At 45.3% G+C, this 22,233-nt stretch overlaps 1 protein-coding gene across 4 annotated transcripts in view; it reads left to right on the plus strand.

Moving 5' to 3' along the window:
- The first annotated feature begins 93 nt into the window (after nt 1-93).
- IRF2 (interferon regulatory factor 2) overlaps nt 94-22,233 on the plus strand; it is an 85,476-nt gene continuing 63,336 nt past the window's right edge. The window contains exons 1-2 of one of the 4 annotated variants that reach the window (XM_082444840.1): nt 99-251; nt 18,068-18,177. In XM_082444840.1, the coding sequence (XP_082300966.1) occupies nt 18,112-18,177 (66 nt within the window). In that variant the 5' untranslated portion in view covers nt 99-251; nt 18,068-18,111. Of the gene's footprint in view, nt 252-583; nt 632-11,784; nt 11,988-18,067; nt 18,178-22,233 lie in introns of those variants that run through there. The other 3 variants (XM_082444841.1, XM_082444843.1, XM_082444842.1) reach the window with 3 other exon arrangements.

The following is a 22,233-nucleotide window of genomic DNA, read 5'->3' on the forward strand; positions in this document are numbered from 1 at the left end:
AGGGACGGAGGGAGGGAGGGAGCGAGGCACCAGGAGGGCGGGGGGTGGGGGGATTTCCAGCCTCAGCGCTTCGCAGTTTCCTCTCCTTGTTTTGCTTTCGATCTGGACTGTTCTCAGGCAAGCCGGGGAGTAACTTTTAGTTTTGTTCCTGCGATTATTCAACTGACGGGCTTTCATTTCCATTTCACACATCCTAGCAACACTTAAGCCTTGCGGAATTGTATTGATAGCGTGAAAAAGCACACTGAGAGGTAACATTTTTCAAATAATAGTTGTGACTGTGCGTGTGTGTTTTTCTCGAGGGCATGTTTATGAGGACTGGAGGGGATACGTGTGTGCGCGCGTCCTGATGGTTTGACACGATGTTTTGCAGACGGAAAATGCTGAGGTTCATAAATATTAATACTGATTTTTGGAGGAACAGTCGGCGCTGTTATGGATCATCTGATTTTAGGGGAAGCAGGTTCTGCTGCTGTTGCTGCTGCCACTGGGGCTGCTGAGGCTGCGAGGAGGAGGAGGAGGAGGAGGAGGAGGAGGAGGTTGGTGGAGGTTTAATTTCACTTTTGGATTTGCAGATGCGGAGAGGTGGCTCCATGGACACAGACCTGCTCTGTGTGATTCTGCGCCCCAGGTGGTTGGGGGGGGTGCAGGTCCGCTGGAGTCGGGCCTCCTTTTAAAACAAAATTCTCGCGTGCATGTGTGTGCGTGTGTATGTTTACGGAGGCCGTCGCCACCAGGTCCGAAGGAGGGGAGCGGGTCCTTCTCCTTGCCCGGCGGCGGTGCCTCTCTCCAGGCAGCCTCTGGCGTAAATAGGCAGGAACCCGCAGTCCACCCTCAGCCTGCGCCCCGCGCCCGGGCCGGGAGAGGCGCCTCCCGCCGCGGCCAAAGGAAACTTGATGGGGCGCCCGGCGGCGGTCCCGGGGCTCGCCCGCCCGCCGGGCTCGGGGAAGAGTCGCGGGCGTCGGGTGCCAGCGGCCGGGGCCGGCGGGCGGGCTCGGAGCGGGGCTGCGCGCGGGGCCTGTCCGGCGCGCCCGGCTTCCTGGGGGCTGGGCCGCTGCCGCCACCGCCCGGGAGGGACGCCGCGTCCTCCTTCCCGCCGGCCAGCGCCCGGCCTGGCCCTGGGGCTTTGTCACTGCACTTGTCCCGGCGCGCGGGGGGCTCGGGCGGCGCGTCTCGGGAGGGCGCCGCGCCCAGGGGTCAGCGGCCCGGCCGCGGCCTAGCGCCGGGCGCCTCCGGGTCCCCGCGGGCGCCCCCGGGCCGTACTCGCGCGCTGGGCCTGACCCGCCTTGGCTACGGAGCGGGCGAGGTGGGGGCGGGGAGCCTCCGGGGACCGAGCGGCGCCCTGCTGGCAGGCCCGGGGCCGGCGTCCCCTGAGGGTCCCGGGGCGCCGGCGGCGGCGGGGTGGGGACGGGAGTGCCCGCCCCGCGCCCTCCGACCCCGCTCGGGGCGCCGAGTGGCATTCGCCCGCCGGCCGAACGTGGTTGGTGCAAAGCCGCGGCAGCCACTTCCTTTCCGCCTCGCGGGCCGGGCTCGCCCACCGAGCGATGCCAGCCGTGGCCGATCGTGGCGCCCGCCCGCTCGGGGTGCTACGGCCTGGAAGCCGACCCCGAGAGGGCTCGGGCAGCCTTTCCAAGTTCAGAGGGTTTCAGGATGCAGCTCATCCCCCTCCTGGGACGCGCCGGCATCTCTGTTTGGACCCCAGGTGTGGCTGCGTGGGCCGCCCTCACCCCCTTACCCCTTTAGAGGGGGAGAAGCGGGAAGGAGGCTGGCAGCCCGAGCCGGGCGCAGAAACAGCCTTCTGGGCACCAGGCGAGGCGCTGAGGTCAGTCGGTGTAGGCAGGACCGCTGGTCATCGCTGTGAATGTGACCCCTGGCACTAGCAGTCGAGGTTGCCACATGCGAGCGGCGCGGCTTTCAGTCGTTTTTGCCCCCAGAGTATAGTGTTTGGAACTTGGGGACATTTTACCTGCTCCCTCCCTCTGCAGCCTCCTGCCTGCAGTGTGGGCAACGGGTAGTGCGCCCTGTCCTTGGTTAAGAAAACGCAGAAGCTTCCTACTTGAGGAAAAGTGCTGGCATTTGCCTTCTGCCACCGGCCTCCCAGTTGCTGTGACTCGGTCTGCTTTTGATGAATGGCGAGGGAGGGTGGAGGATAGTTACATTTCCTGTTGTGGATTTTCAGGAATCACCAAGGTTGCTGTCAAGCCTGCATTCATTTATTAGTTTCAGACCGACTGCAGATAACATTGGGATTTAGCAGCCTGCGCTTTTTGGTGCTTAGGGGCAGGTGCAGACAGGGGCCTGGTGACAGACTGAATGGGAAAAGTGGATGGTCTTGATGTTAGGCAGATGCACGCTCCTTGCCACGACCTGGAGGGGGACGCCTGTTTAACTGCATGCACACAGATTCAGGATTTTCTAGTTTTCTCACCCGCCCCCCCCACCCCCATCATTCCTTCCTTGGAGAGGGAAAGGGTGAAATCCTGGAAAAACTTGTGTTTTCTAAGGAAAGTTCAGCAGATGGAATATTTAGGACTTAACCTGGTAATTTTAAGGGGTAACCTTGAAAAATCTATTGATTGATGGGGCAGAGTCCAGAATTTCACTGTAATTAGTGAATGATTATAATTTATAACTTAGCCTGTTGTGTAAGAAGTTAGATTTTGGCCTCTTAGATCCGGGTTCTTGTCTGTTATGATTCGTAACTGAGTCTTAATATTAAACATTTACATACTTTATTCTCAATGAGTTGGGTTTTTTTTTTCTTTTGACATTCAAAAGTTAGAGATAACTCTGCATATTTCAGACTTACTTACCTGTAAAAATGTCATCATAATCAAAAGTAAGCGTTTGTGGTTAAATTGGAAGCCAATTATGGCAAACAAAAGTCCTGACAGCTCAGTGAACCATGACCGAACTTTTCTCTTCCTCTACTTTCCCGCTTTATTAGGCCAATATTTAGTATACCAAAGCTAGTTAAACATGTTTAAACCTAGTAGTGGAAAATTTGAAACTTTGGATGTTTAGCATTTGGATGTTTGACATGCATCGATTTTCTCATGTTTCCAAGGACACTGTACTTTTATTCTTAGTATTATGGCATATAAGCTTCCTTGTTTTTAGAGCATTTTTGCACAGTTTCCTTTTGATAGAGAACAGACCACTGAACTCTAAATGGGGTATCTGGGACATGGTTCTATTATGTTCTTTATACCAAAAAAGGCTTAAAGCAGATAAGGGAGTTTATTCATTTAATAACTATTCCTAGAACATTCACTATGCCCCAGACACAGTGCTACGTTCTGTGGGTTCAACTGGGAACAGGAAGACAGTTTCTTTACCCTCTGGGGAGACTGCATTCTAGTTGGTGAGCTGACAATACCCAGCTAAAAAATAAAGACAGTAATTACCTTTAGGGGTGAGTGCTACGGAAGGTGATAATACTTAACTGTATATCTGATAAGGTTGCTTTTGGGAACAAATGAGATACTGTTATGAAAGAAGGTTGCGTAAGTTATAGCAATCTACAAATGTGTAAGGCATTCACTTTCAGAATTTTATCAGGTTATTCTTAACTTGAAAAGCCAGGGAATCATGACTGTGGATTAAGCACTGACTTTCTCTTATAGAATTTTCAGCAAGGAGGGATTTTACTTGTTCTGAGAGAAAATAATAATGGTAAGAAATTAAACACAGCATAACTATTTTATGTAAAGCATTAAAGTATTTAACAGTGACATATGATATTGTCAGTGAGTTTTTTTTCTGTCAGAAGAGAAGTTAGATGGTGTCCATGGAGACCAAATGATATGGAAATAAAAATGATTGGACCAATGTATTTTCCCTCTTCATATCAAGAAAAAACCTTCCCAAGCTCACTTTGCTGTAGTCTGAATTTTCTTCATCATTGCTGAAGACTCTTCAATTCATTATGTTATTAATTGTATGCCCTTAACTGATTTTAGTTTTTGCTGTAACATCTTTAAAGGGACTCAGTGAACTTGCATGTATTGAATGCTTACTATGTACCTAACACTATATATGTGAAAATGATATGTGACAGCATATGTGAAAATAAATAGATAGTATATATTTACAATAGATATAAAATACATAAAGTGGTATGTAAAAATAACATAAATTGCTGTGAAATAGTCATTGTTAACAATAAAATCAGTTCTTCTTTTGGTCTGTATGGGACACAGTGTTCCTTCTCACACAGGGGTAGGAAGTCAGGGCTTTCTGTCCCTGTTGGCCCCATTCGTGCCCTACTTTTGGCCTGAGTGTGATCAGTATTTGGTTGTGATGTCTGCCCAAGGCAGGGTCAAGCAGTGGCCCTCACGGTGGAGGGGTGCTGGTGGGCTTGGGAGTGACGAGATTTGATTAAATGTTGATTTTTTTCAGCAAAGAATGGTAAGTTATCTATAGGGTCCAGATTTAAACCTGAAGTCAGTATTATATATATAATACCAAGGGAAATACACAGGCAGGAAGTCACGTCCACAGGCACCTGAGGCTGGGCTCTGACCCGTCCAGAGGACCCACAGTCACCAGCGTTTTGCCTTGAGAGAGCCTTTTAAAATGATTTCCCCTCTCCCCAGCTCCATCTTTTGACAAATGGTCTCTGAAACAGATTGTGTGTAGTTACGAAGACTTCATATGCCCATTTTTATTACTCAGAAACACGTTAGACTTGCAGTCAGAACTCCCGGTTGGCTTGAGAGAACCAGCATCAGCAAATCTAGTTGATCTAATTCCAGCCCAAAATAGAGAACCTCGACGTTGTAGGCAGCCTGGGCAGCCGTTTCTTAGATAAGCTGTTAGACCTATCGGGCCTTCTGAGGTCCTAAAACTAGTTACCACCTACCCACTCCCATCAGTAACTTTGAGTTCTACTGGGGATCCAGGGACCCCATGATATGAACCATTGCAGTAACTCAGGCGATTATTTTGTTCAATGAACGCAAACACTGAGTCCTTATTTCATTTATTTATTAAATATTTGTTGACAGACAAATATGTACAAGGCTCTGGGTAGTGGAAGGTGCATGAACTCAAGAGTCCAGAGGCCCAGAGTTGACTCGGCTCTTTCATTAACTCTCCAATCCCTTCTCCTTTCTGGACCTTAGTTTTCACATCTATAAAATGGGGCTGCATGGTTCTGTCATCTTCGAGGGACGGGACTTATGTGTGTATCAGAATCGTGGAGAGGAGGGGGCTTTTAGAAACCACACAGAACCTTCAGACTTGAGACTGTCTGCAGCCCCCTCTTCTCTTTGTCTCTCCCGACCTTAGAACCCCTCCTCCCGCTCCATAGTAAGCCTCTCACGTTCACCAGTGTATCCTGGATCCCTATCACTCAGGTACGTGGGCCAGAGCAAAGGCAGAGAACCACTGAATCAAGGATCTCTTCCCAGGGCCAAACCTTTTCATTGTTTCATTGAGGCCAGGCTATGCAGGAAAGCAAGCAGATGGAACTTGTTACCCACCTTTTAGGCAGTGCTTTGATTAGGGAATCTGTGGTCCCTCCCTGTTGGCTCTGCCCATGTTGACCTTGCTTGTCATACAAAAATGGGATTCGTGGTACAGTTGTGATACTTTGAATTTTCCATTCTGAACAAGCAAGAAGGACTTTGTTTCACGAGTATGTCTCTCTCTAGGAAGGACACAGAGTCATGGGTTTGTTTTTTGTTTGTTTCTGTTTTGGCTTGTAGTCCCTTTTATCAATTTAGTATTCAGCTTCGATAAGCAAGGAAGAACCAGAGGCAAGCAAAAAATGTCTCCGTATGTCCCATGCCCTGTGTGCATGCCTTGTAGCCCCACGTTTATGAGAAACAGAAGGCTGTGCTGTTCTTTCTGGTGATGGATTCTAAGCATTTTTATATCAAGGGCAAGACCAATTTAGTTCAACAAAATATCTTACTTTAGGGTTTTGTGTGATAAAAGCCTATCCAGTTTTTTTTTTTCATGTCTTTATTGGAGTATAATTGCTTTAAAATGTTGTGTTAGTTTCTGCTGTACAACAAAGTGAATCAGCTATATGTATACATATATCTCCCTATCCCCTCCCTCTTGCATCTCCCTCCCACCCTCCCCATCCCACCCCTCTAGGTGGTCACAAAGCACCGAGCTGATCTCCCTGTGCTATGCGCCTGCTTCCCACTAGCTATCTATTTTACATTTGGTAGTGTATATATGTCCATACCACTCTCTCACTTCGTCCCAGCTTCCCCTTCCTCCCCTGTGTCCTCAAGTCCGTTCTCTACGTCTGCATCTTTATTCCTGCCCTGCCACTAGGTTAATCGGTACCGTTTTTTTAGATTCCATATATATGCGTTAGCATATGATATTTGTTTTTCTCTTTCTGGCTTACTTCACTCTGTATGACAGACTCTAGATCCATCCACCTCACTACAAATAACTCAATTTCGTTTCTCTTTATGGCTGAGTAATATTCCATTGTATATATGTGCCACATCTTCTTTATCCATTTGTCTGTCAATGGGCATTTAGGTTGCTTCCATGACCTGGCTATTGTAAATAGAGCTGCAATGAACATTGTGGTGCATGTGTCTTTTTGAATTATGGTTTTCTCAGGGTATATGCCCAGTAGTGGGATTGCTGGGTCATATGGTAGTTCTATTTTTAGTTTTTTAAGGAACCTCCATACTGCTCTCCATAGTGGCTGTATCAGTTTACATTCCCACCAACAGTGCAGGAGGGTTCCCTTTTCTCCACACCCTCTCCAGCATTTATTGTTTGTAGATTTCTTGATGATGGCCATTCTGACTGGTGTGAGGTGATAGCTCATTGTAGTTTTGATTTGCATTTCTCTAATGATTAGTGATGTTGAGCATCCTTTCATGTGTTTGTTGGCAATCTGTGTGTCTTCTTTGGAGAAGTGCCTATTTAGGTCTTCCGCCCATTTGATTAAACATTTTTGAGAGTTAACTACTTGCTCTGTCATTTTCATAAATAATTTCCTATCCAGCGTCCTTAGCAATCTGTTGCTATCTGTGTAAGAGCATTTGATACTCACACACCTAATGTGATCAAAGGAAAGATGAGCTTCCTATTTAATTTGTTCTTTTTGAGCTTATGGATGTCAGGTTTTTGTAGGAGCCAAAGAAATACCTTCTAGATAGAAGACACTGTCCTGGCCCCGTAAGCTTAAAATCCAACTGATTTTCCCATCTCATGAGGTTGACATTTTGAGTGAGAAGAAAGTGCATACAAATAGCTTTGTTTCAAGTAATATCTAACGTGTTATTTTTGAAGAGAGCTTTTCCTGTTCTCCTTACCCTACAATCTTTGAAGATGATGAGAAAAGTTACAGTGGTGGACCAGAGTGTCCTGGCACGTGGTTAGGATGTTAGTGGGTGTGTGGGGTGGTAGAATATGAGTGGGGAGGGTGTTGGAAGGTGACAGTTGGGAGAATGAGGTGATGAAAAAAGAGACTAAGGTGGAGAGTAGAATAATGCCTCCTGAACTCCTGAGTGGGAGACACGAGGGAGTCAGGCAGGTAGACCCTGTGTCTGCCACAAATGTCACTGAAGGCGTCTTGAGGTAGAGGGGACAGATTGGTAGTTAATTGACAGTGACTGCAGGACAAGTTGAAATGAAATGCCGGAGGACCCTCCATTTCTGACTTTGAAGTTTGGCCCTTTTATCTGGGGGGGCAAATTGCTAGGCATCGGCCAACTTTAGACAAGTAAACAGGAGGCTGTGAGTGGTCACCACTTGGGCATGGTTGAAGCCACGTTAGAGGCAGTGTTGGAGCCGGAGAGGATGGAGGAATTGGTGCCCTGACCTGAGGCCTCAGACTCAGTCTAAATTGCCTTTGGAGGCAACCGTGGTCCCCTCGAGGAAGATGCCTGTTGATGAAATGGATCAGCAATACTGTCATAGCTCTTAGGCTGTCCTCCCTCCCCCATGCTGGTCTTCCTCGCTGCTGTTTTATTTTTACCAGGCTGCAGGAGGTAAATTAGGGAGTCAGGAAAATAGAATCGGCCGATACCGTGTTTCCCTAAAGGATAGAAGGCACAGGTTAAGACTGAACCATGGATGGCATCGCTGGTACTGCAGGCCACTGGTTTTGAAACTAAGCACTTCATACTGTAGTTGGGGCATTGTACTTTGAAATAAACTTTCTGGAATTCAGTTTGGCAGTGTTACACTTAATGTCTTAAAATGTTGAACTCTCTGCTCCCGTAATTCCACTTCTAGGAACCTACCTATGTGAGCTAACGAGAGGTGGAGCGAAGATTTATGTACAAGGATGTTTACTGTTAGCTTCTGTAATAGTGAAAACTCGGAAACATCCTAAACACCCAACAGCAGGAGCACGTTTAAATGAGTTATGGCACGGTCCACACACTGAGTATAGATAGCCGATGAAATTCCTGTGTTTGTATTTAATGGTGGGAAGATGTTTGTGGAATATGCTGAGTGGAAAGAAGAGGATGTTCAGTTGTGACCCTAATTTTATTTTTAAAACGTGTGTGTGTATCTGTATACACGTCATTAAGAAAAAACTGGGAGGAAGCATTTCGATGGTGTGATTATGGATGTTTGGCTCTTTTTTTCCCCTTGAAACACTTGTATTTTCCAAATTTAATACAACAGCACAGTTACTTTTATGACCAGAAAAATATTCTCAAGACAGCTCTGCAGTGTTCCCTCTGACCTCACGCCTGGTAAACGTAGGCGGAGGACAAGTAAGTTGGATGTTGCTCAGGGGGATGGTGCGCGTGAACTTGGCCCTTCCTGGGCCCCTTGTGCCTTGATGTGCAGAGCCAGGCTCTAGAATCAGGGCTTTCCCAGCCAGTGCGGAGAGATGCCCTTGTCCCTGTTCATCTCTTACTACTTGAAGACACTGAGATTGATGGCTCTGTGGTGAGGCTGGGACACACTGTTTTCTCAAGAACTGTGGAGGGTCTGAGATGTTACCCCACTTCACAGATATGTCTTCTATGTATGTGAATACTGCAGACGCCCCAGGCATGGGGGTTGGAGGAAAGAGTTCTTTACTGAGCTTTACAACCAGGTCAGCGGCCAGAGAGATGTTGCAGTGTTGGTCCCCCATACCTAGTCCCTGAAGTTATAAGTGATGCCATGAAAGCTGATGGAATGTGGGTGTGGTACGGTCAGAGCAACCATCCCCCTCCTCTGCCAAAGGAGGGGGCACGGGGTTGGGGGAAGGGGAGAGAGAGAGAGAGAGCGAGAGAGCGCACGAGCAAGCAAGCACCTTTGCTCCTTTGAGTCAGGGTGGAAAGGATCCAGGATTTTCATCCTAACCTTTCGGAAGGTCTGGGCTAAGGTCTGGGCTTCATCCCTTTTGAAATGTACATGCTTAGAGACATAGGTCTTCCTGGAACCCTGCAAACTTAACCCAGGGACCTAGTCAAGGCTGTAACTATTTGGCCCTCTTGAGGAGATAAGAGAAGTTTGATTATCCTTCTGGATCAGAGTAATTAATTTAGACAAATGGCTACACACCCAATTCTCATGGTAGGTGAAGAGTAAAATGTTTCCAGGGGAAGTGAATGCAAACATTCACTATCTTTTATTCACTATCTTTATGTTGTGTTCATTCCTGTGTCTCAGGTGGCTCAGCTGTTTTACAGGAGCACTAGGAATCCAGGGAAGTTTTATTTTCCCCACACAGCAACCTTTACAAGTCCCCACGGGAGAATGACTTCGTGTGACTCAATCCGAGTGTGACTTCTGAGTTTCCATAACTGAAGAAGCTTACAAATCCTGAATTTGTGTCTGGAAAAAAATTTAGAATAGTTTTGATCCCTTTATAGATACGGGAGACATTTTTTGCATTTATTATGAAACTAGGGTTGGGCGTAACCGTAAGGAGTTCAGAGGCAGAATGCCAAAGCACAGCGGAGAAGAATGAGTATTGATTAGGACAATACTGTCCAATACAAATAGAATGTGAGCCACAGGTATCATTTTTAATTTTCTAGTAGCCACGTTAGAAAAGTAAAAAGAAGTAGGTGAAGTTAATTTTAATACTATTTTATTTAGCCCAATGTGTCCAAAATATCATTTCAACATAAAACGGATGTAGAAGTATTAATGAGATTATTTACGTTCTTTTTTTCATACTGAATCTGCAAAATCCAGTGTATCTTTTACACCTTCAACACATCTTAATTCAATCTGGTCACGTTTCAAGTGTGCAGTAGTCATGTGGCTCGTGGCTACCATATTGGATGGTGCAGGGTTAGGAAATGAAGCAAGCTGTGAAGAGAAATACAGGGAAACATTGTAATACAAGGCTAAACCTAAAAAAACCAGAGGAAAGCAGAGTTAGGTAGTTTGGTTATAACTGCATCTCACTGTGCCTCCCTCCACAAACCTTACCCGATCTCATCAGCTTGAAATAATAAGATGCTCTGAATCTCTTCAGAAGCAACACACTGTGTGTGCCATTCCTTTGGCGATTAGTCACAAACATCTTGAATCTTTTCCACCCTTTGAACTATTGTGAAAAAGGTCGATTCCTTGGATTTTCCCATTTGCAACACCTCCATGGGCCAGGTTATCTGAGAGCTGGGATTGTGTCGTATTTCCTCGCATTCTCCACTAGTGCTTGATACACAGTAAGCACTAGATAAATATTTGTTGATTTGATTTTCAGCCCTAAAGCAAAGGTTAGCTTCAAAGGCTGAATTCCAGCTTGGGACCTATGGCCTAGATCTCCTTTGTGTTAGAAACCTAATGGTATATGTATTGAGCACATAAACATTGGGATTTGTCACTTTGCAATAGGATTTGTCACTTTGTATTAGGCATTCAACATCCAGAAGGTGAAAAAATTGTTCGGTTTTCTCCTTTTTACCGAGGCCTTAACAAAAAGTCTTATCAGTCTATTCCTTTGACATTTATGTCCCAATGCTGATAGTAATACCTTCCTGTACGTGTAAATAAGCTGTATTTGCTGATAAACCGGAGGTATACATTTGGGAGCTGCTACTTTCTTGGTGGGTTAATTATTAACAATAACTTTGTTATTAACAAACACTCAGCCTATAACTTATGTGCAGGGAAGTTCTTTTGAAATCAAGCACTGGTATCTTACAGTTGCCTTCATTTGTTCTCTTTGACTGTAATTGTTGGGTAGAAGCAACAGACTTATCCACAGAGCCCAGGCAATTTATTTTTACTGAAGCCTACCTAAGAACTGCTTAGGTAGCTTTTCTGTATAAGATTAAATACGACCTTCACTGAATCATGTTAGCAGGGCCAGCAGCTAGAAAAATAAAGACTAAACCAAACCTTCAGCAAAGAAATTCCCAGCTGCTCAGCAGGTCAGAGCTTTCGTGATTGCTTTCTTCCAATGAAAACACTGTAGATTAGTTTTAAGTGAATTCTAGTAGGTTTGGGGATTTGCAACTGACAGAAGAACAGGAAAGTGTAATCTCACTTTAAAATCGTAATCCTGAAGGTAAATCTTTATTGACTCTTTGTGGGGATGTTGGGATTTTGTTTGCATGGGAAAACTTAACTCATGTGCACTGTTGAGCTGACCTGGAAAGTTAAGGTCCTCAGGGATGAGGGACAGAGAAGTGAGACAAGAAGCTGGTGCCCCCAGGGGGTGCCCTGGGCACGTGGGGTGCTCTAGGTGGCTCCGGAAGACCAACCCAGATGGTCCCCTTTCTTCTATCCGTTACAAAAGCAAAGTCCAAAGGCCCCAGGAGGGAATGTGGATGAACTGCTATTTCCACTTTTGGGTGTGGCTCTGCTGGTGATTCAGGAAGTCTGGGTGAGTTTAAAATATTATAAGAGAGGATTTATTTATTTGCCTCTCTTACAGGTGCTTTGAATGCATCAAGACTTTTTTTTTTTTTTTTTTTTGCTTTTTGCTTTTTTTTTTTTTTTTTCAAAGTCAGGGTGCAATTTGGGCTGCAGTCTGGGCCCTGAAAGGAAACAGTGGACAACTCTGGTCATTCATCCAGTCGTCGCTTACTTAACAGGTGTGTACTCAGCTCCATGTGGAGGGAGTAGGTCTAAAAAGGTAGCGAAGTCCTCAGCTTGGAATTGAGTGAGCTCGGTAGATGACCTGCGCTCCCCGCAGCGAGGAGCCTTCGTCTGGGCGGCTGAGACCTCAGTTCCGGCAGTGATTTTCGGTGTCTGAGCATCCCTTTTAGAGGTCTTCTCCCACCCATCAATGGGCCGCACGGGGTTGTCTCAGATTGTAGGGGAGGTGACAGTGCTAACGTGGCACGTTTTGGGGCCAACTGTGTACATTTTATTTTCTAAAGGACAGAGTCTTCGTAAATCATGTAATAGGCATGAAACAGCATCTTGTTTTGTTGTTCTGGCTGTTTCTCTACCGTCCCCCCCCCCCCCCCCCCGCCCCGCCTCAGTTTGGCATGTCGCATTCAGCTGGCTGGCTGTAGTCTGGTGTCTTTTGTCACGAAGTGGCTGATTCTCGATAGTTATCTCCACTTTCTACTTCCCTTTCCCTGAGGGGAGATGGCAACTGGCAGCGCTGCTGATAACAGACGGCTCTGAAGCCCTCCCTGGAGGTTTGTGCTGGGAGAACCTCTCTCTTCACGTACCATCCAGGAGAGGCTTTTCCCTCACACGGCTTGAGATGGCATCACCATGAAGGGGAAGTGGGCCCTTATTTAATTTTGAAAATCCGTCCTCTCTCTCCCTCTCTCTCCCTCTCTCTCTGTGTGTGTCTGGAGGGGAGGGGTCAGTAAGTTACCGTCAAGTTACCTGGAAGTAAAGAATGACTTGTCCACGGTAGGACTCAAAGAAACAGTGACAGCAAGTAGTGAATTCATAAATGCGTGTTTGTCATTTTTTTTATTATTATGGTAAAAGTTACCTAACAGAAAATTTGCTTTTATAATCATCTTTTTTTTTAAATTTTATTTATTTATTTATTTATATTTTTGGCTGTGTTGGGTCTAAGTTTCTGTGCGAGGGCTTTCTCTAGTTGCGGCAAGCGGGGGCCACTCTTCCTCGCGGTGCGCGGGCCTCTCACTATCGCGGCCTCTCTTGTTGCGGAGCACAGGCTCCAGACGCGCAGGCAGGCTCAGTAATTGTGGCTCACGGGCCTAGTTGCTCCGCGGCACGTGGGATCTTCCCAGACCAGGGCTCGAACCCGTGTCCCCTGCATTGGCAGGCGGATTCTCAACCACTGCGCCACCAGGGAAGCCCCTAAAATCATCTTTAAGTATAAAGTCCAATGGCAAAAAGTTCATTTACAGTGTTTGCAGCTGTCAGCACTATCCTTCTCTAGAAGTTTTTTTCATCGTCTCAAACAGAAACTCTGTACCCATTAAGCTAGAACCCCACCCCCCTCTGCCTGGGCCATTTTACTCTCTGTCTCTATGAACTTGACTCCTCTAGGTGCTTCATCTAAGTGGCAGCAGACAGTTTGTCCTTTTGTGTCTGGCTTATTTCACTTAGCAGAGTGTTTTCCAGGTTCATCCCTGTTGGAGCACGTGTCAGAATGTCCTTCCTTTTAAAGACTAATATTCCTACATTTTGTTTCTCCATTCATCTGTTGATGGGCACTTAGGTTGTCATTACCATTGGCTATTGTGAATCTTGCTGGTTTGAACACTGCCGTAAAAGTATCTGTTTTGAGTCCCTGCTTTCAGTTCTTTCAATCCAGTGGATCATACGGCGATTCTAGGTTTAACCTTCTGAGAAACCATTTTCCACAGCGGCTGCGCCATTTTACATTCCCATCAATAATGCACAAAGGTTTCAGTTTCTCCATATCCTTGCCAAAAATTCTTTTCTTTAATTTTTTTTTTTTTTTTGATAATAGCCATCCTAATTGGTGTGTGGTGGTCTCTCATTGTGGTTTTGATTTGCATTTCCCTAATGGTTGGTGATGTTGAGCATCTTTCCATGTGCTTCTTGGCCATTTGTATATCTCTTTGGAGAAATGTTTATTCCAGTTCTTTGCGCATTTTTTTTAACATCTTTATTGGAGTATAATTGCTTTACGTTGTTATGTTAGTTGCTGCTGTATAACAAAGTGAATCAGCTATACGTATACATATATCCCCATATCCCCTCCCTCTTGCATCTCCCTCTCACCCTCCCTATGCCCATTTTTGAATTGGTTATTTGTTTTTTTGTTGTTGAGTTGTAGGATTGAGTCATTCTTTTTGTGGGTTCCAAAGTGACATACAAGTATGGTCTGAAAACTCAAAAGATTCTCCATCATTACTGTATGTGTAGCATGTGGCACAAAACCATTTTTCAAATTTTGAGATGTTATAGAGCTGATAAAGCACCTATTGAGGAATTAAATTATACTGCATAAAGCACATCAGAGTGGAGTGGGAAATGGGGAATCAGCTAAAAGTACTTAACCTTCTCATAGAGTACTAGAATTGGAAGTTTTCCTAGAGATTATAGTCTGCTCCTTCATTTTTACAGCTGGAGAAATCAAGCAACCTGCCCAGGGTCATGTGGCTGGATTAAGTACTTAGTACATTTTGTTGAACTCTGTAGTAAAGAGTTAATTTTTTTCTGTTATATTTTGAATCATAAAATTTCTGGTGAGAGGAAAAACATAGCAGTGCTTGAATATGGTAGTGAATTAATCGTAGCAGCCTCTCATATGGTACCTTCAATACTTGGGGCTCATCAAAAAGCCCTAGTATTGTGGTATTTCAGGATAAAAGTGAGTAAAAGCAGCCTCCGGATAACATTTGGGGGCATGAGAATTTAAACATAATACATTCAGTAATGGTTCAATACTACTACTTGAGTGGATGAAAAAAAATATTGCTGTAATAACAGATCTCTTAGGAAAAATGAATAAAAGCATTTGTGTATTTATTATGAGTAATCAACAGAATGAGAAGCCATTTATTTGTCCTTATAAGAGCTATAGTAGATGAAAAAATGCAGTGAAATATCAACTTTACAGTAGCAAATTTATTGTTGGTTTACTTTTATGCTCTGCTCAAATTTTTCACTTCACTCAATTCTTTTGAGAAGTTGGTCTTTATTGAATAAGGTAGCCTGACAAGATAACATACAGATTATACCTAGGAGTCAGTTGTAAATAATTGGGAAGCAGATAGATAACTGCAAAAATTTGTATTCCCTTCAGGCTTGGGGCCAAAGCTTTTATTTTATTTTTTAAAATAAATTTATTTATTTTTGGCTGCGTTGGGTCTTCGTTGCTGCGCACGGGCTTTCTCTAGTTGCAGAGAGCCGGGGCTACTCTTCATTTCGGTGCGCGGGCTTCTCATTGTGGTGGCTTCTCTTGTTGCGGAGCACGGGCTTTAGGCGCTTGGGCTTCAGCAGTTGTGGCGCAAAGGCTTAGTTGTTCCGTGGCATGTGGGATCTTCCTGGACCAGTGATCGAACCCGTGTCCCCCAGGCGGATTCCTAACAACTGCGCCACCAGGGAAGTCCCCCAAGGCTTTTAAAAAGTCTGTAAAATTAGCCTCAAGTAATATGAAAAGAAATGTGATGATGAAGTTAAGTTGAAGATTCCTTTCAGCAAACAAGTATTTTAAATACAACTCTCAGAAGAGTTAATTCCTTCAAACAGATGTTTTTGGACTGCTGGTGTGACGCCTGGTGCGGGGAGATGCAAACTTGACAATTTCATGTTCTCACAGAGCTTATCATTTACTTAGAGAGACAGGCAGGGAAATAACCATCTATAGGAACAAAAAGAATGAAATATGTGCTTAATAGAAGCACAGCAGCAAAAGGCTACGGGAGGGAAGAGGAAGGAGCTCTATCTTTGACCAGGGATGAGCTTCACCATGAGCTCCCACCTGCGGTAGGAGGAGGGCAGGGTCAACCGGTGGCCCATGGGTACTCAGGGCATCTTTGGTCGAAAGCGCAGTAAGAGCGAAACCATGAAGGGTTGGAGATTCCTTACACTCTTGGAGGATGGAGAGTTCTCTGGTCTGATGGGAACAGGCAGGTCAAGGGAGTGTCAGGGACCGTTCCTGGTGGCCACGAAAAGTTCCTTCAGTGCATGTGTTCCTGTGTTTTCTAGCAAGGAAAGGCTTTATTCTGAGCATAGAGCAAGCTTTTGGGAGGAAGGGTTATTGAGGATTTGGAACATCTACCTCCCTTACATTTTAGAAGATGGTAACGTAATGACACTTGGCAGTTGGATGTGGCAGAGCTGTGAGCCTGCCACACTTAAGAGGAGCTATGAGAAGGTGTAAGAATGACGCATGCATTTCACTCATAGACACATGGGCATTGCAGGAAGGACCAGACTGTGCTCTTGATAATAACCAGACCTGTCTTTGAGATGCTTTCATACCTTTGTAAGAGGAAATGATACACAGGTACAAAAATATTTTTTGTACCCTCTTTTGTTTGTTTTGATTTAGTTTATAAAGAGAGGGAAGTTATTATGAATAGGTTTACAATACTTATGTGCGGGGGAGATAGAGACGGCTGCCGTTAATACAGATGAGAAACCCAAGTTAGAGAACCAAGATGATGGCAAGGTGCCCCCAAACAACAGCTTCGCACAGCGGAAGTGTTTGGGACAAGGCATCCCTGTGGCTCCGAGAGTGATTAGATCTGGCTGTCATCTCAGCAGTGAGACTGGCATTTGCGGTAGGACATGCAGTGTGCTTGGCCATGTTCTCTGAGAGACACCGTGGAAGACCCTGGAAGGGCTGGCTCATGGAACCTTAGAGTCAAGCCTCAACTGCAGGGACTTAGGAAGCCTGGAGGGAGCCGGGAGTATTGGTGCACCAGGTGGGGCTTCTTCCCATCTGCATCCCCACAGCATGACCAGGTGACAGTGGCACCACCATCCGGTATGAAGGCCATAACTTGGTTGATGGCTGCATTGATGGCATTTATTGGATATATGCTGGGCTCTTCACTTAGGTTTGAAGATTTTATTCAAAGTCCCAAGATATTTCTGTGTCATATTTCAATATATCATGCTCTACATTTATTATCAACGACTGCCTTGTTGACCTGATTATAAATTTTGGAGTGCCATTATGTGAGGGCTCAGCAAAATGACTTGCATCTACCCGGTACTCAAGAAATGTTGGATGAATTAAATCGTAATGATTGACCTAGTTCTGCATTTGTAATTTCCTCTCCAGACAGACTCCTTGGTAGGACCTTAGAGCTAATGGGGCTCATGTGCTGGGTTTTCTAGTGAGAAAGGAGGACCAGACAGCAGGTGGGAGGCACCTTAGCCACGTGTGCATGTGCCCTGGGGTGTACCAGGGTGTTTCCCCTCATCAGTAGGCAGGGACCCTTGTTAAGGTGTAAGGACAAATGTCTCTCTGTTAACTAGCCAGCCTTAGTGAGCCTTCCAGCTGTTTCTCTACCATATCCGCCCAGTTTTCCTGGGGCACAGCTTTTCCGTATTGCTAATGGTTCAAACCTGCTATCACGCTTCCTCCCTCTTGCCTTTGTTGTTATTCTTCCTTTTGTTTGGAATGTTTTTCCTTCCTTTCCGCCTGAGAATCCCCTGCCTTTCCAGGTCCACTTCAGACGCCCCCTCTTCTTTGAAGCCTTCCAGTGTTCTCTCTTCCGGGCTTTGGCATAATATAGTAAAATTCCCCCGAAATGCCTTCCAAAAAACTCACCTATATAAAATGCAGGGTCCTTGGATTGGGAGGTTAATGAAATGACTGGGGTGAGTCCGATGCAGAGAATGAACCAAGAAACAGTTGTGTTGAAAGCTTGAGTTCAAGGATCGGGGTGAGGGGCTTCCCTGGTGGCGTGGTGGTTAAGAATCCGCCTGCCAATGCAGGGGACACGGGTTCGAGCCCTGGTCTGGGAAGATCCCACATGCCGCAGAGCAACTAGGCCCGTGAGCCACAATTACTGAGCCTGCGTGTCTGGAGCCTGTGCTCCGCAACGAGAGAGGCCGCGATAGTGAGAGGCCCGCGCACCGCGATGAAGAGTGGCCTCCGCTTGCCACAACTAGAGAAAGCCCTCGCACAGAAACGAAGACCCAACACAGCCAAAAATAAATAAATTAATTAATAAAAAAAAGAATCGGGGTGTATTGTAGCATCAGCCACATCCTGGAAAGTTTTATCATCTGTGGTTTGTTTCTCTAGTATCACCTTCAGGACATGGTGCCTAGTTTTCGAGCTGGTTGTTTATGTTCCAGCCTCCATCATTACCACGTAAACTTTTTGAGGTCGGAGATCATGTCCCCGTCATCTGGGTAAGCTCCGTAAGGTTTTTTGAATGAAATGCTAAATAAATGTAATTCAAAAGTTGTTAACATACTTAACTCGATTCACCTGGAAAATGTCATAAAAATAGTGAAATTATTCTTCTTTGGGTTGCATGCTTTTTTATAGTCATTTTTCCCCTGCTGGTTTATTACTTGTTCATATTGAGTTTTATCCATCACAACATGTAGTTCATGTCATCTGCCTTTTCCTCCCCATTCCCTGCCCCCAGAGGGTTCTCCAGGAGGGATTCATCCACTTTCTTATCAGTAAATAATTACTACATATCATTATATGCAAGGAGCTGTACCTGATATGTTGGGAGTTCTGAAGATGAGTAAGATGTGATTCCTGCTCACAAGGACTTTAGCCAGAGCTATGCCTATTTTCAAGTACATGAAGCTGTGAGCTTTGTTTGAGTTTAGAAGGTGGAGGAATTGGTGGGATAAGAAGTCAGAAAGGTGGGACGGGGCTGAGTTATGGTGGCTGAGAGTCCAGACTTTATTCAGTGGGCATTGTGGAGCCACTGAAGGGTTTTTTTTTGTTTTTGTTTCTTAAATTTATTTATTTATTTTATTTATGGCTGTGTTGGGTCTTCGTTTCTGTGCGAGGGCTTTCTCTAGCTGTGGCAAGCGGGGGCCACTCTTCATCGCGGTGCGCGGGCCTCTCACTATCGCGGCCTCTCTTGTTGCAGAGCACAGGCTCCAGACGCGCAGGCTCAGTAGTTGTGGTGCACGGGATTAGTTGCTCTGCGGCATGTGGGATGTTCCCAGACCAAGGCTCGAACCCGTGACCCCTGCATTGGCAGGCAGATTCTCAACCGCTGCGCCACCAGGGAAGCCCCCACTGAAGGGTTTTGAGTCAGGTGATAAGATGTTTGGGAAGATTGATCTGGCCAACACTGTGCAGGGTGGAGATGATGCTAATATTCCAGAACATGGACCCTGGGTACCCTCCTGCTCCTTGTGAGAGATTCTGGCTGGGTCCACTCTGCTATGAGGTGAGGCACTGGCTCTACTCTTCGGAATTTCTTTGGGGAAGTCCTAGCGGAGACTAAAGCAGTCATCCCGTACTTTTCCTTTTACTAGAAGCTGCCTTTTTATCTATTTCTTCCTCACAGTAGTTCTGCCAAGTTGCTATTATGGTCTGTGTTTATAGATGAAGAAACTAAGATTCGGAGAGGTTGCAGGTTGTGAGCGGTGAGGTTCCAGTCAGGTGTGCTTGACACCAAACCTGAGCTCTCTGCAAGCACCGTCTGCTTCTGCAAGGAGGGGGAAGGAAACCAGTGTGGTCCTGGGAGGGGTTGGCAGAGAGGGAGAAATGGTAACAATACAGTGGATGCCAAATCCAATTTTCAGGTACCGTTTGGAACTTGTTTAGTGGCAGTAAGTATCTTTTAAAAATATTTGAAGACGTTTATGCAGCTTGTAGAGGAGAGATGTGTTCTTGATTCAGAGGTCTTATTGTATTTAGGGTGGCTAGCCATGCCGGCTCTCATTTCCAGTTGGAATTCATTGGTAATCAGGATGCCTTACTGTAGGAATAGAATCATTAGTGTGTACGGTTATAGTTTGTGTGTTGGCTCTCAACCTGATTTGAACAAAAAGAGCTGATTGAATGGCTCTATAATATTATATAATAATAAGTAGTAGTACAAGTGTAATAATAAGTAGTAGTAGAAGAAGAAGAAGAAGAAGAGGGAGAAGAAGGAGAAGAAGAAAGGGGAAGAGGAGAAGAAGGAGAAAAAGAAGAAGCAACAGTAGTAACCTTTACTGAGAGTTTACTGGCTGAGGGGACAACTCAGAGGAAATCCCCAGAGGAAAAGTGGCAGCAAGAAGGAAGCTGTCAGGGACCCTGTGGATGTGGAATGAGGGAGGGAGTCATTTATTCTTATCCAGGGGAAGAGATAGACATTGCCCCTCAGTGCCAACCTTTTTCAGAGCAAATTATTTTCAGGCAACTGTCTTAGGGGAAGCATCGGTTTTCAACATCATCGGCCAGTAATGGATTTGAAATCAGATGGTAGCAAATAATTTTGCCATTTTATGCAAATAGGTTTTCTTAGAAGTTTCCAGTATGCTGGCCTTTCTAAGAATCCCTGTTATTTGACTTTCCAAACTTAAGTAATGAAAGCATTGCCATCTCCTTTTTCCTCACGTCCCCTTGTCTTTCCTGTGTTCCCTGTGGGCCAAAACATTCCCATCGTAGGTCATAGAGAATCATCCGGCAGTGGCAGGTGGTATGCAGTGACTTGGGGGATATAAACAGCTCAGAGAATTTAGGTCCTGCCCATTTCCTGCCACGTTCCTCCTTCCCAAGCTACTTTGTGTGTCTCAACGATCCACTCTGTGGTCCATAGTTTTTTCACATGCACCATCTTATTTAACTTTTCCTGTACTTTCCCCGTGAACTTGAGGACCAAGATGTCTTTTCCGGGCTTTTGTATTGCTGGCTTAGCTGGATGGCTCCAGGTTCACCCATCTATTCATGGAAGGAGGGACAGTCTGAAATGATTCCCCACTTAACTGCCAAAAGGAGAAGTCGTGCCTTTCAGACTTTGCTTTACTGCAAAGGCAGTGCTCAGAGGACATGCTGATTAAGGGAAAAATAGGGTCGCTTCTTTTCCCATTTTCCATATGGAAAGAAGGTTTGAACATGCAGTATGAGCCTGAGTCCATATGCTTTGAAATCTGTCCATGATTCTTGCTTTGCTGAATTGCAGAATCTGATGCCATCTAGGTACTTGGGTCTGGGGCCAAACACACCCAATGGTCCTGGCATGATTTCAAATTTATGAAATATTTTTTAAAAATCAGTCTACCCTTTTAGGTCCTTACTGCCTTCCATGAGTTCTTCTAGAAAATATTCTTTTAAAAGGTGATGGATTTTTAAAAAATGCTCTTAGAGTTTCATAATTTAGTTGTATCTGGAAAGTAATTTATCTGTGTGACTTCACACAGCTTTCTCATCTTATTTTTTTTACAAGAAAGAATATTACATTTGTATGTGTAACATACATATAGATTTAGATCATTGTAGTGTTTTTTTGTTTGTTTTTTTGTTTATTTTTTTAGAAAACATGTTTCACACATGGTTAAATCGCCTAGGAAACATTTGCTCCATGGCTGGGTCAAAAGGTATCCTTTAAAATTTTTGATACCTATGGCCAAGCTACTGTCTGGAAAATTTGTACCTATTTGTACTCCAACCCATAGTACATATGAGATGTAAAGTACTATTCTAGATGTGTTACAGGGTTCCTTATCTAATCCTTGCAAAGCCTTTGGGAACAGATAGGCTTGATAACCTGCCTAAGGTCACACAGCTAATAAGTGATAGAGCTGGGATTTAGAACCATGCTGGAGTTCACACTGTTGCCTTTTCTGCTCTGTTACTGCCATGGCAGCCCTTGTGAGGAAATTAACCAAGGGATGCTGTGAAGAGACTCTTTCTTCCTTCTGTGAGTCCCTGGGTGTGGAGAGAAGCTCTTCTTGAACCCTTATTCTGGACGCATCAGATAAGAGAGGTGCAGAATGATTTTCCTGAGGCAAAAACTTTGGTCTTTACATTCTTTCAGAAACTGTACGATTCAGACAGTGTTCTCAAAGAGAGATCTTTTGAAATCCAGCCCCCTTTCCTCAGCTCTTTCTTGCTCCCTTGTTCTGCTGGCTGCAGGCTTAGACAGTCAGGAGACTGTTAAAATCTTACCCTTATGACCCTTTTTCCTGCCTCCTTCTCCCTCACGGAGGTGTTGGTAGGACCCATCATGGATGCCTGTTGGGAGGCTCGAGTGGTTGCCAGCATTCCCCGGGGGGCATGTCAAATAGAGGTGGGAAGGTTTTGCAGAGTTTTGCTCGGGGACTTCAGCTTTTAAACCCTTGCTTCTCTTTGCTGCTGGACCTGGTGAGACGGATCATGCGCGCGCACACGTGCACACACACACACACACACACACACACACACACACAGTATTTTCACCAGTGCAGCCCTGGAGTCATACAAGGTCAAAAGACTTCCTCTTTTAGGAAAAGCCCCAGACAGCTCAC

This window comes from Balaenoptera physalus (genome assembly GCF_965194825.1).
Source record: "Balaenoptera physalus genome assembly, chromosome: 21".
NCBI lineage: Eukaryota > Metazoa > Chordata > Mammalia > Artiodactyla > Balaenopteridae > Balaenoptera > Balaenoptera physalus.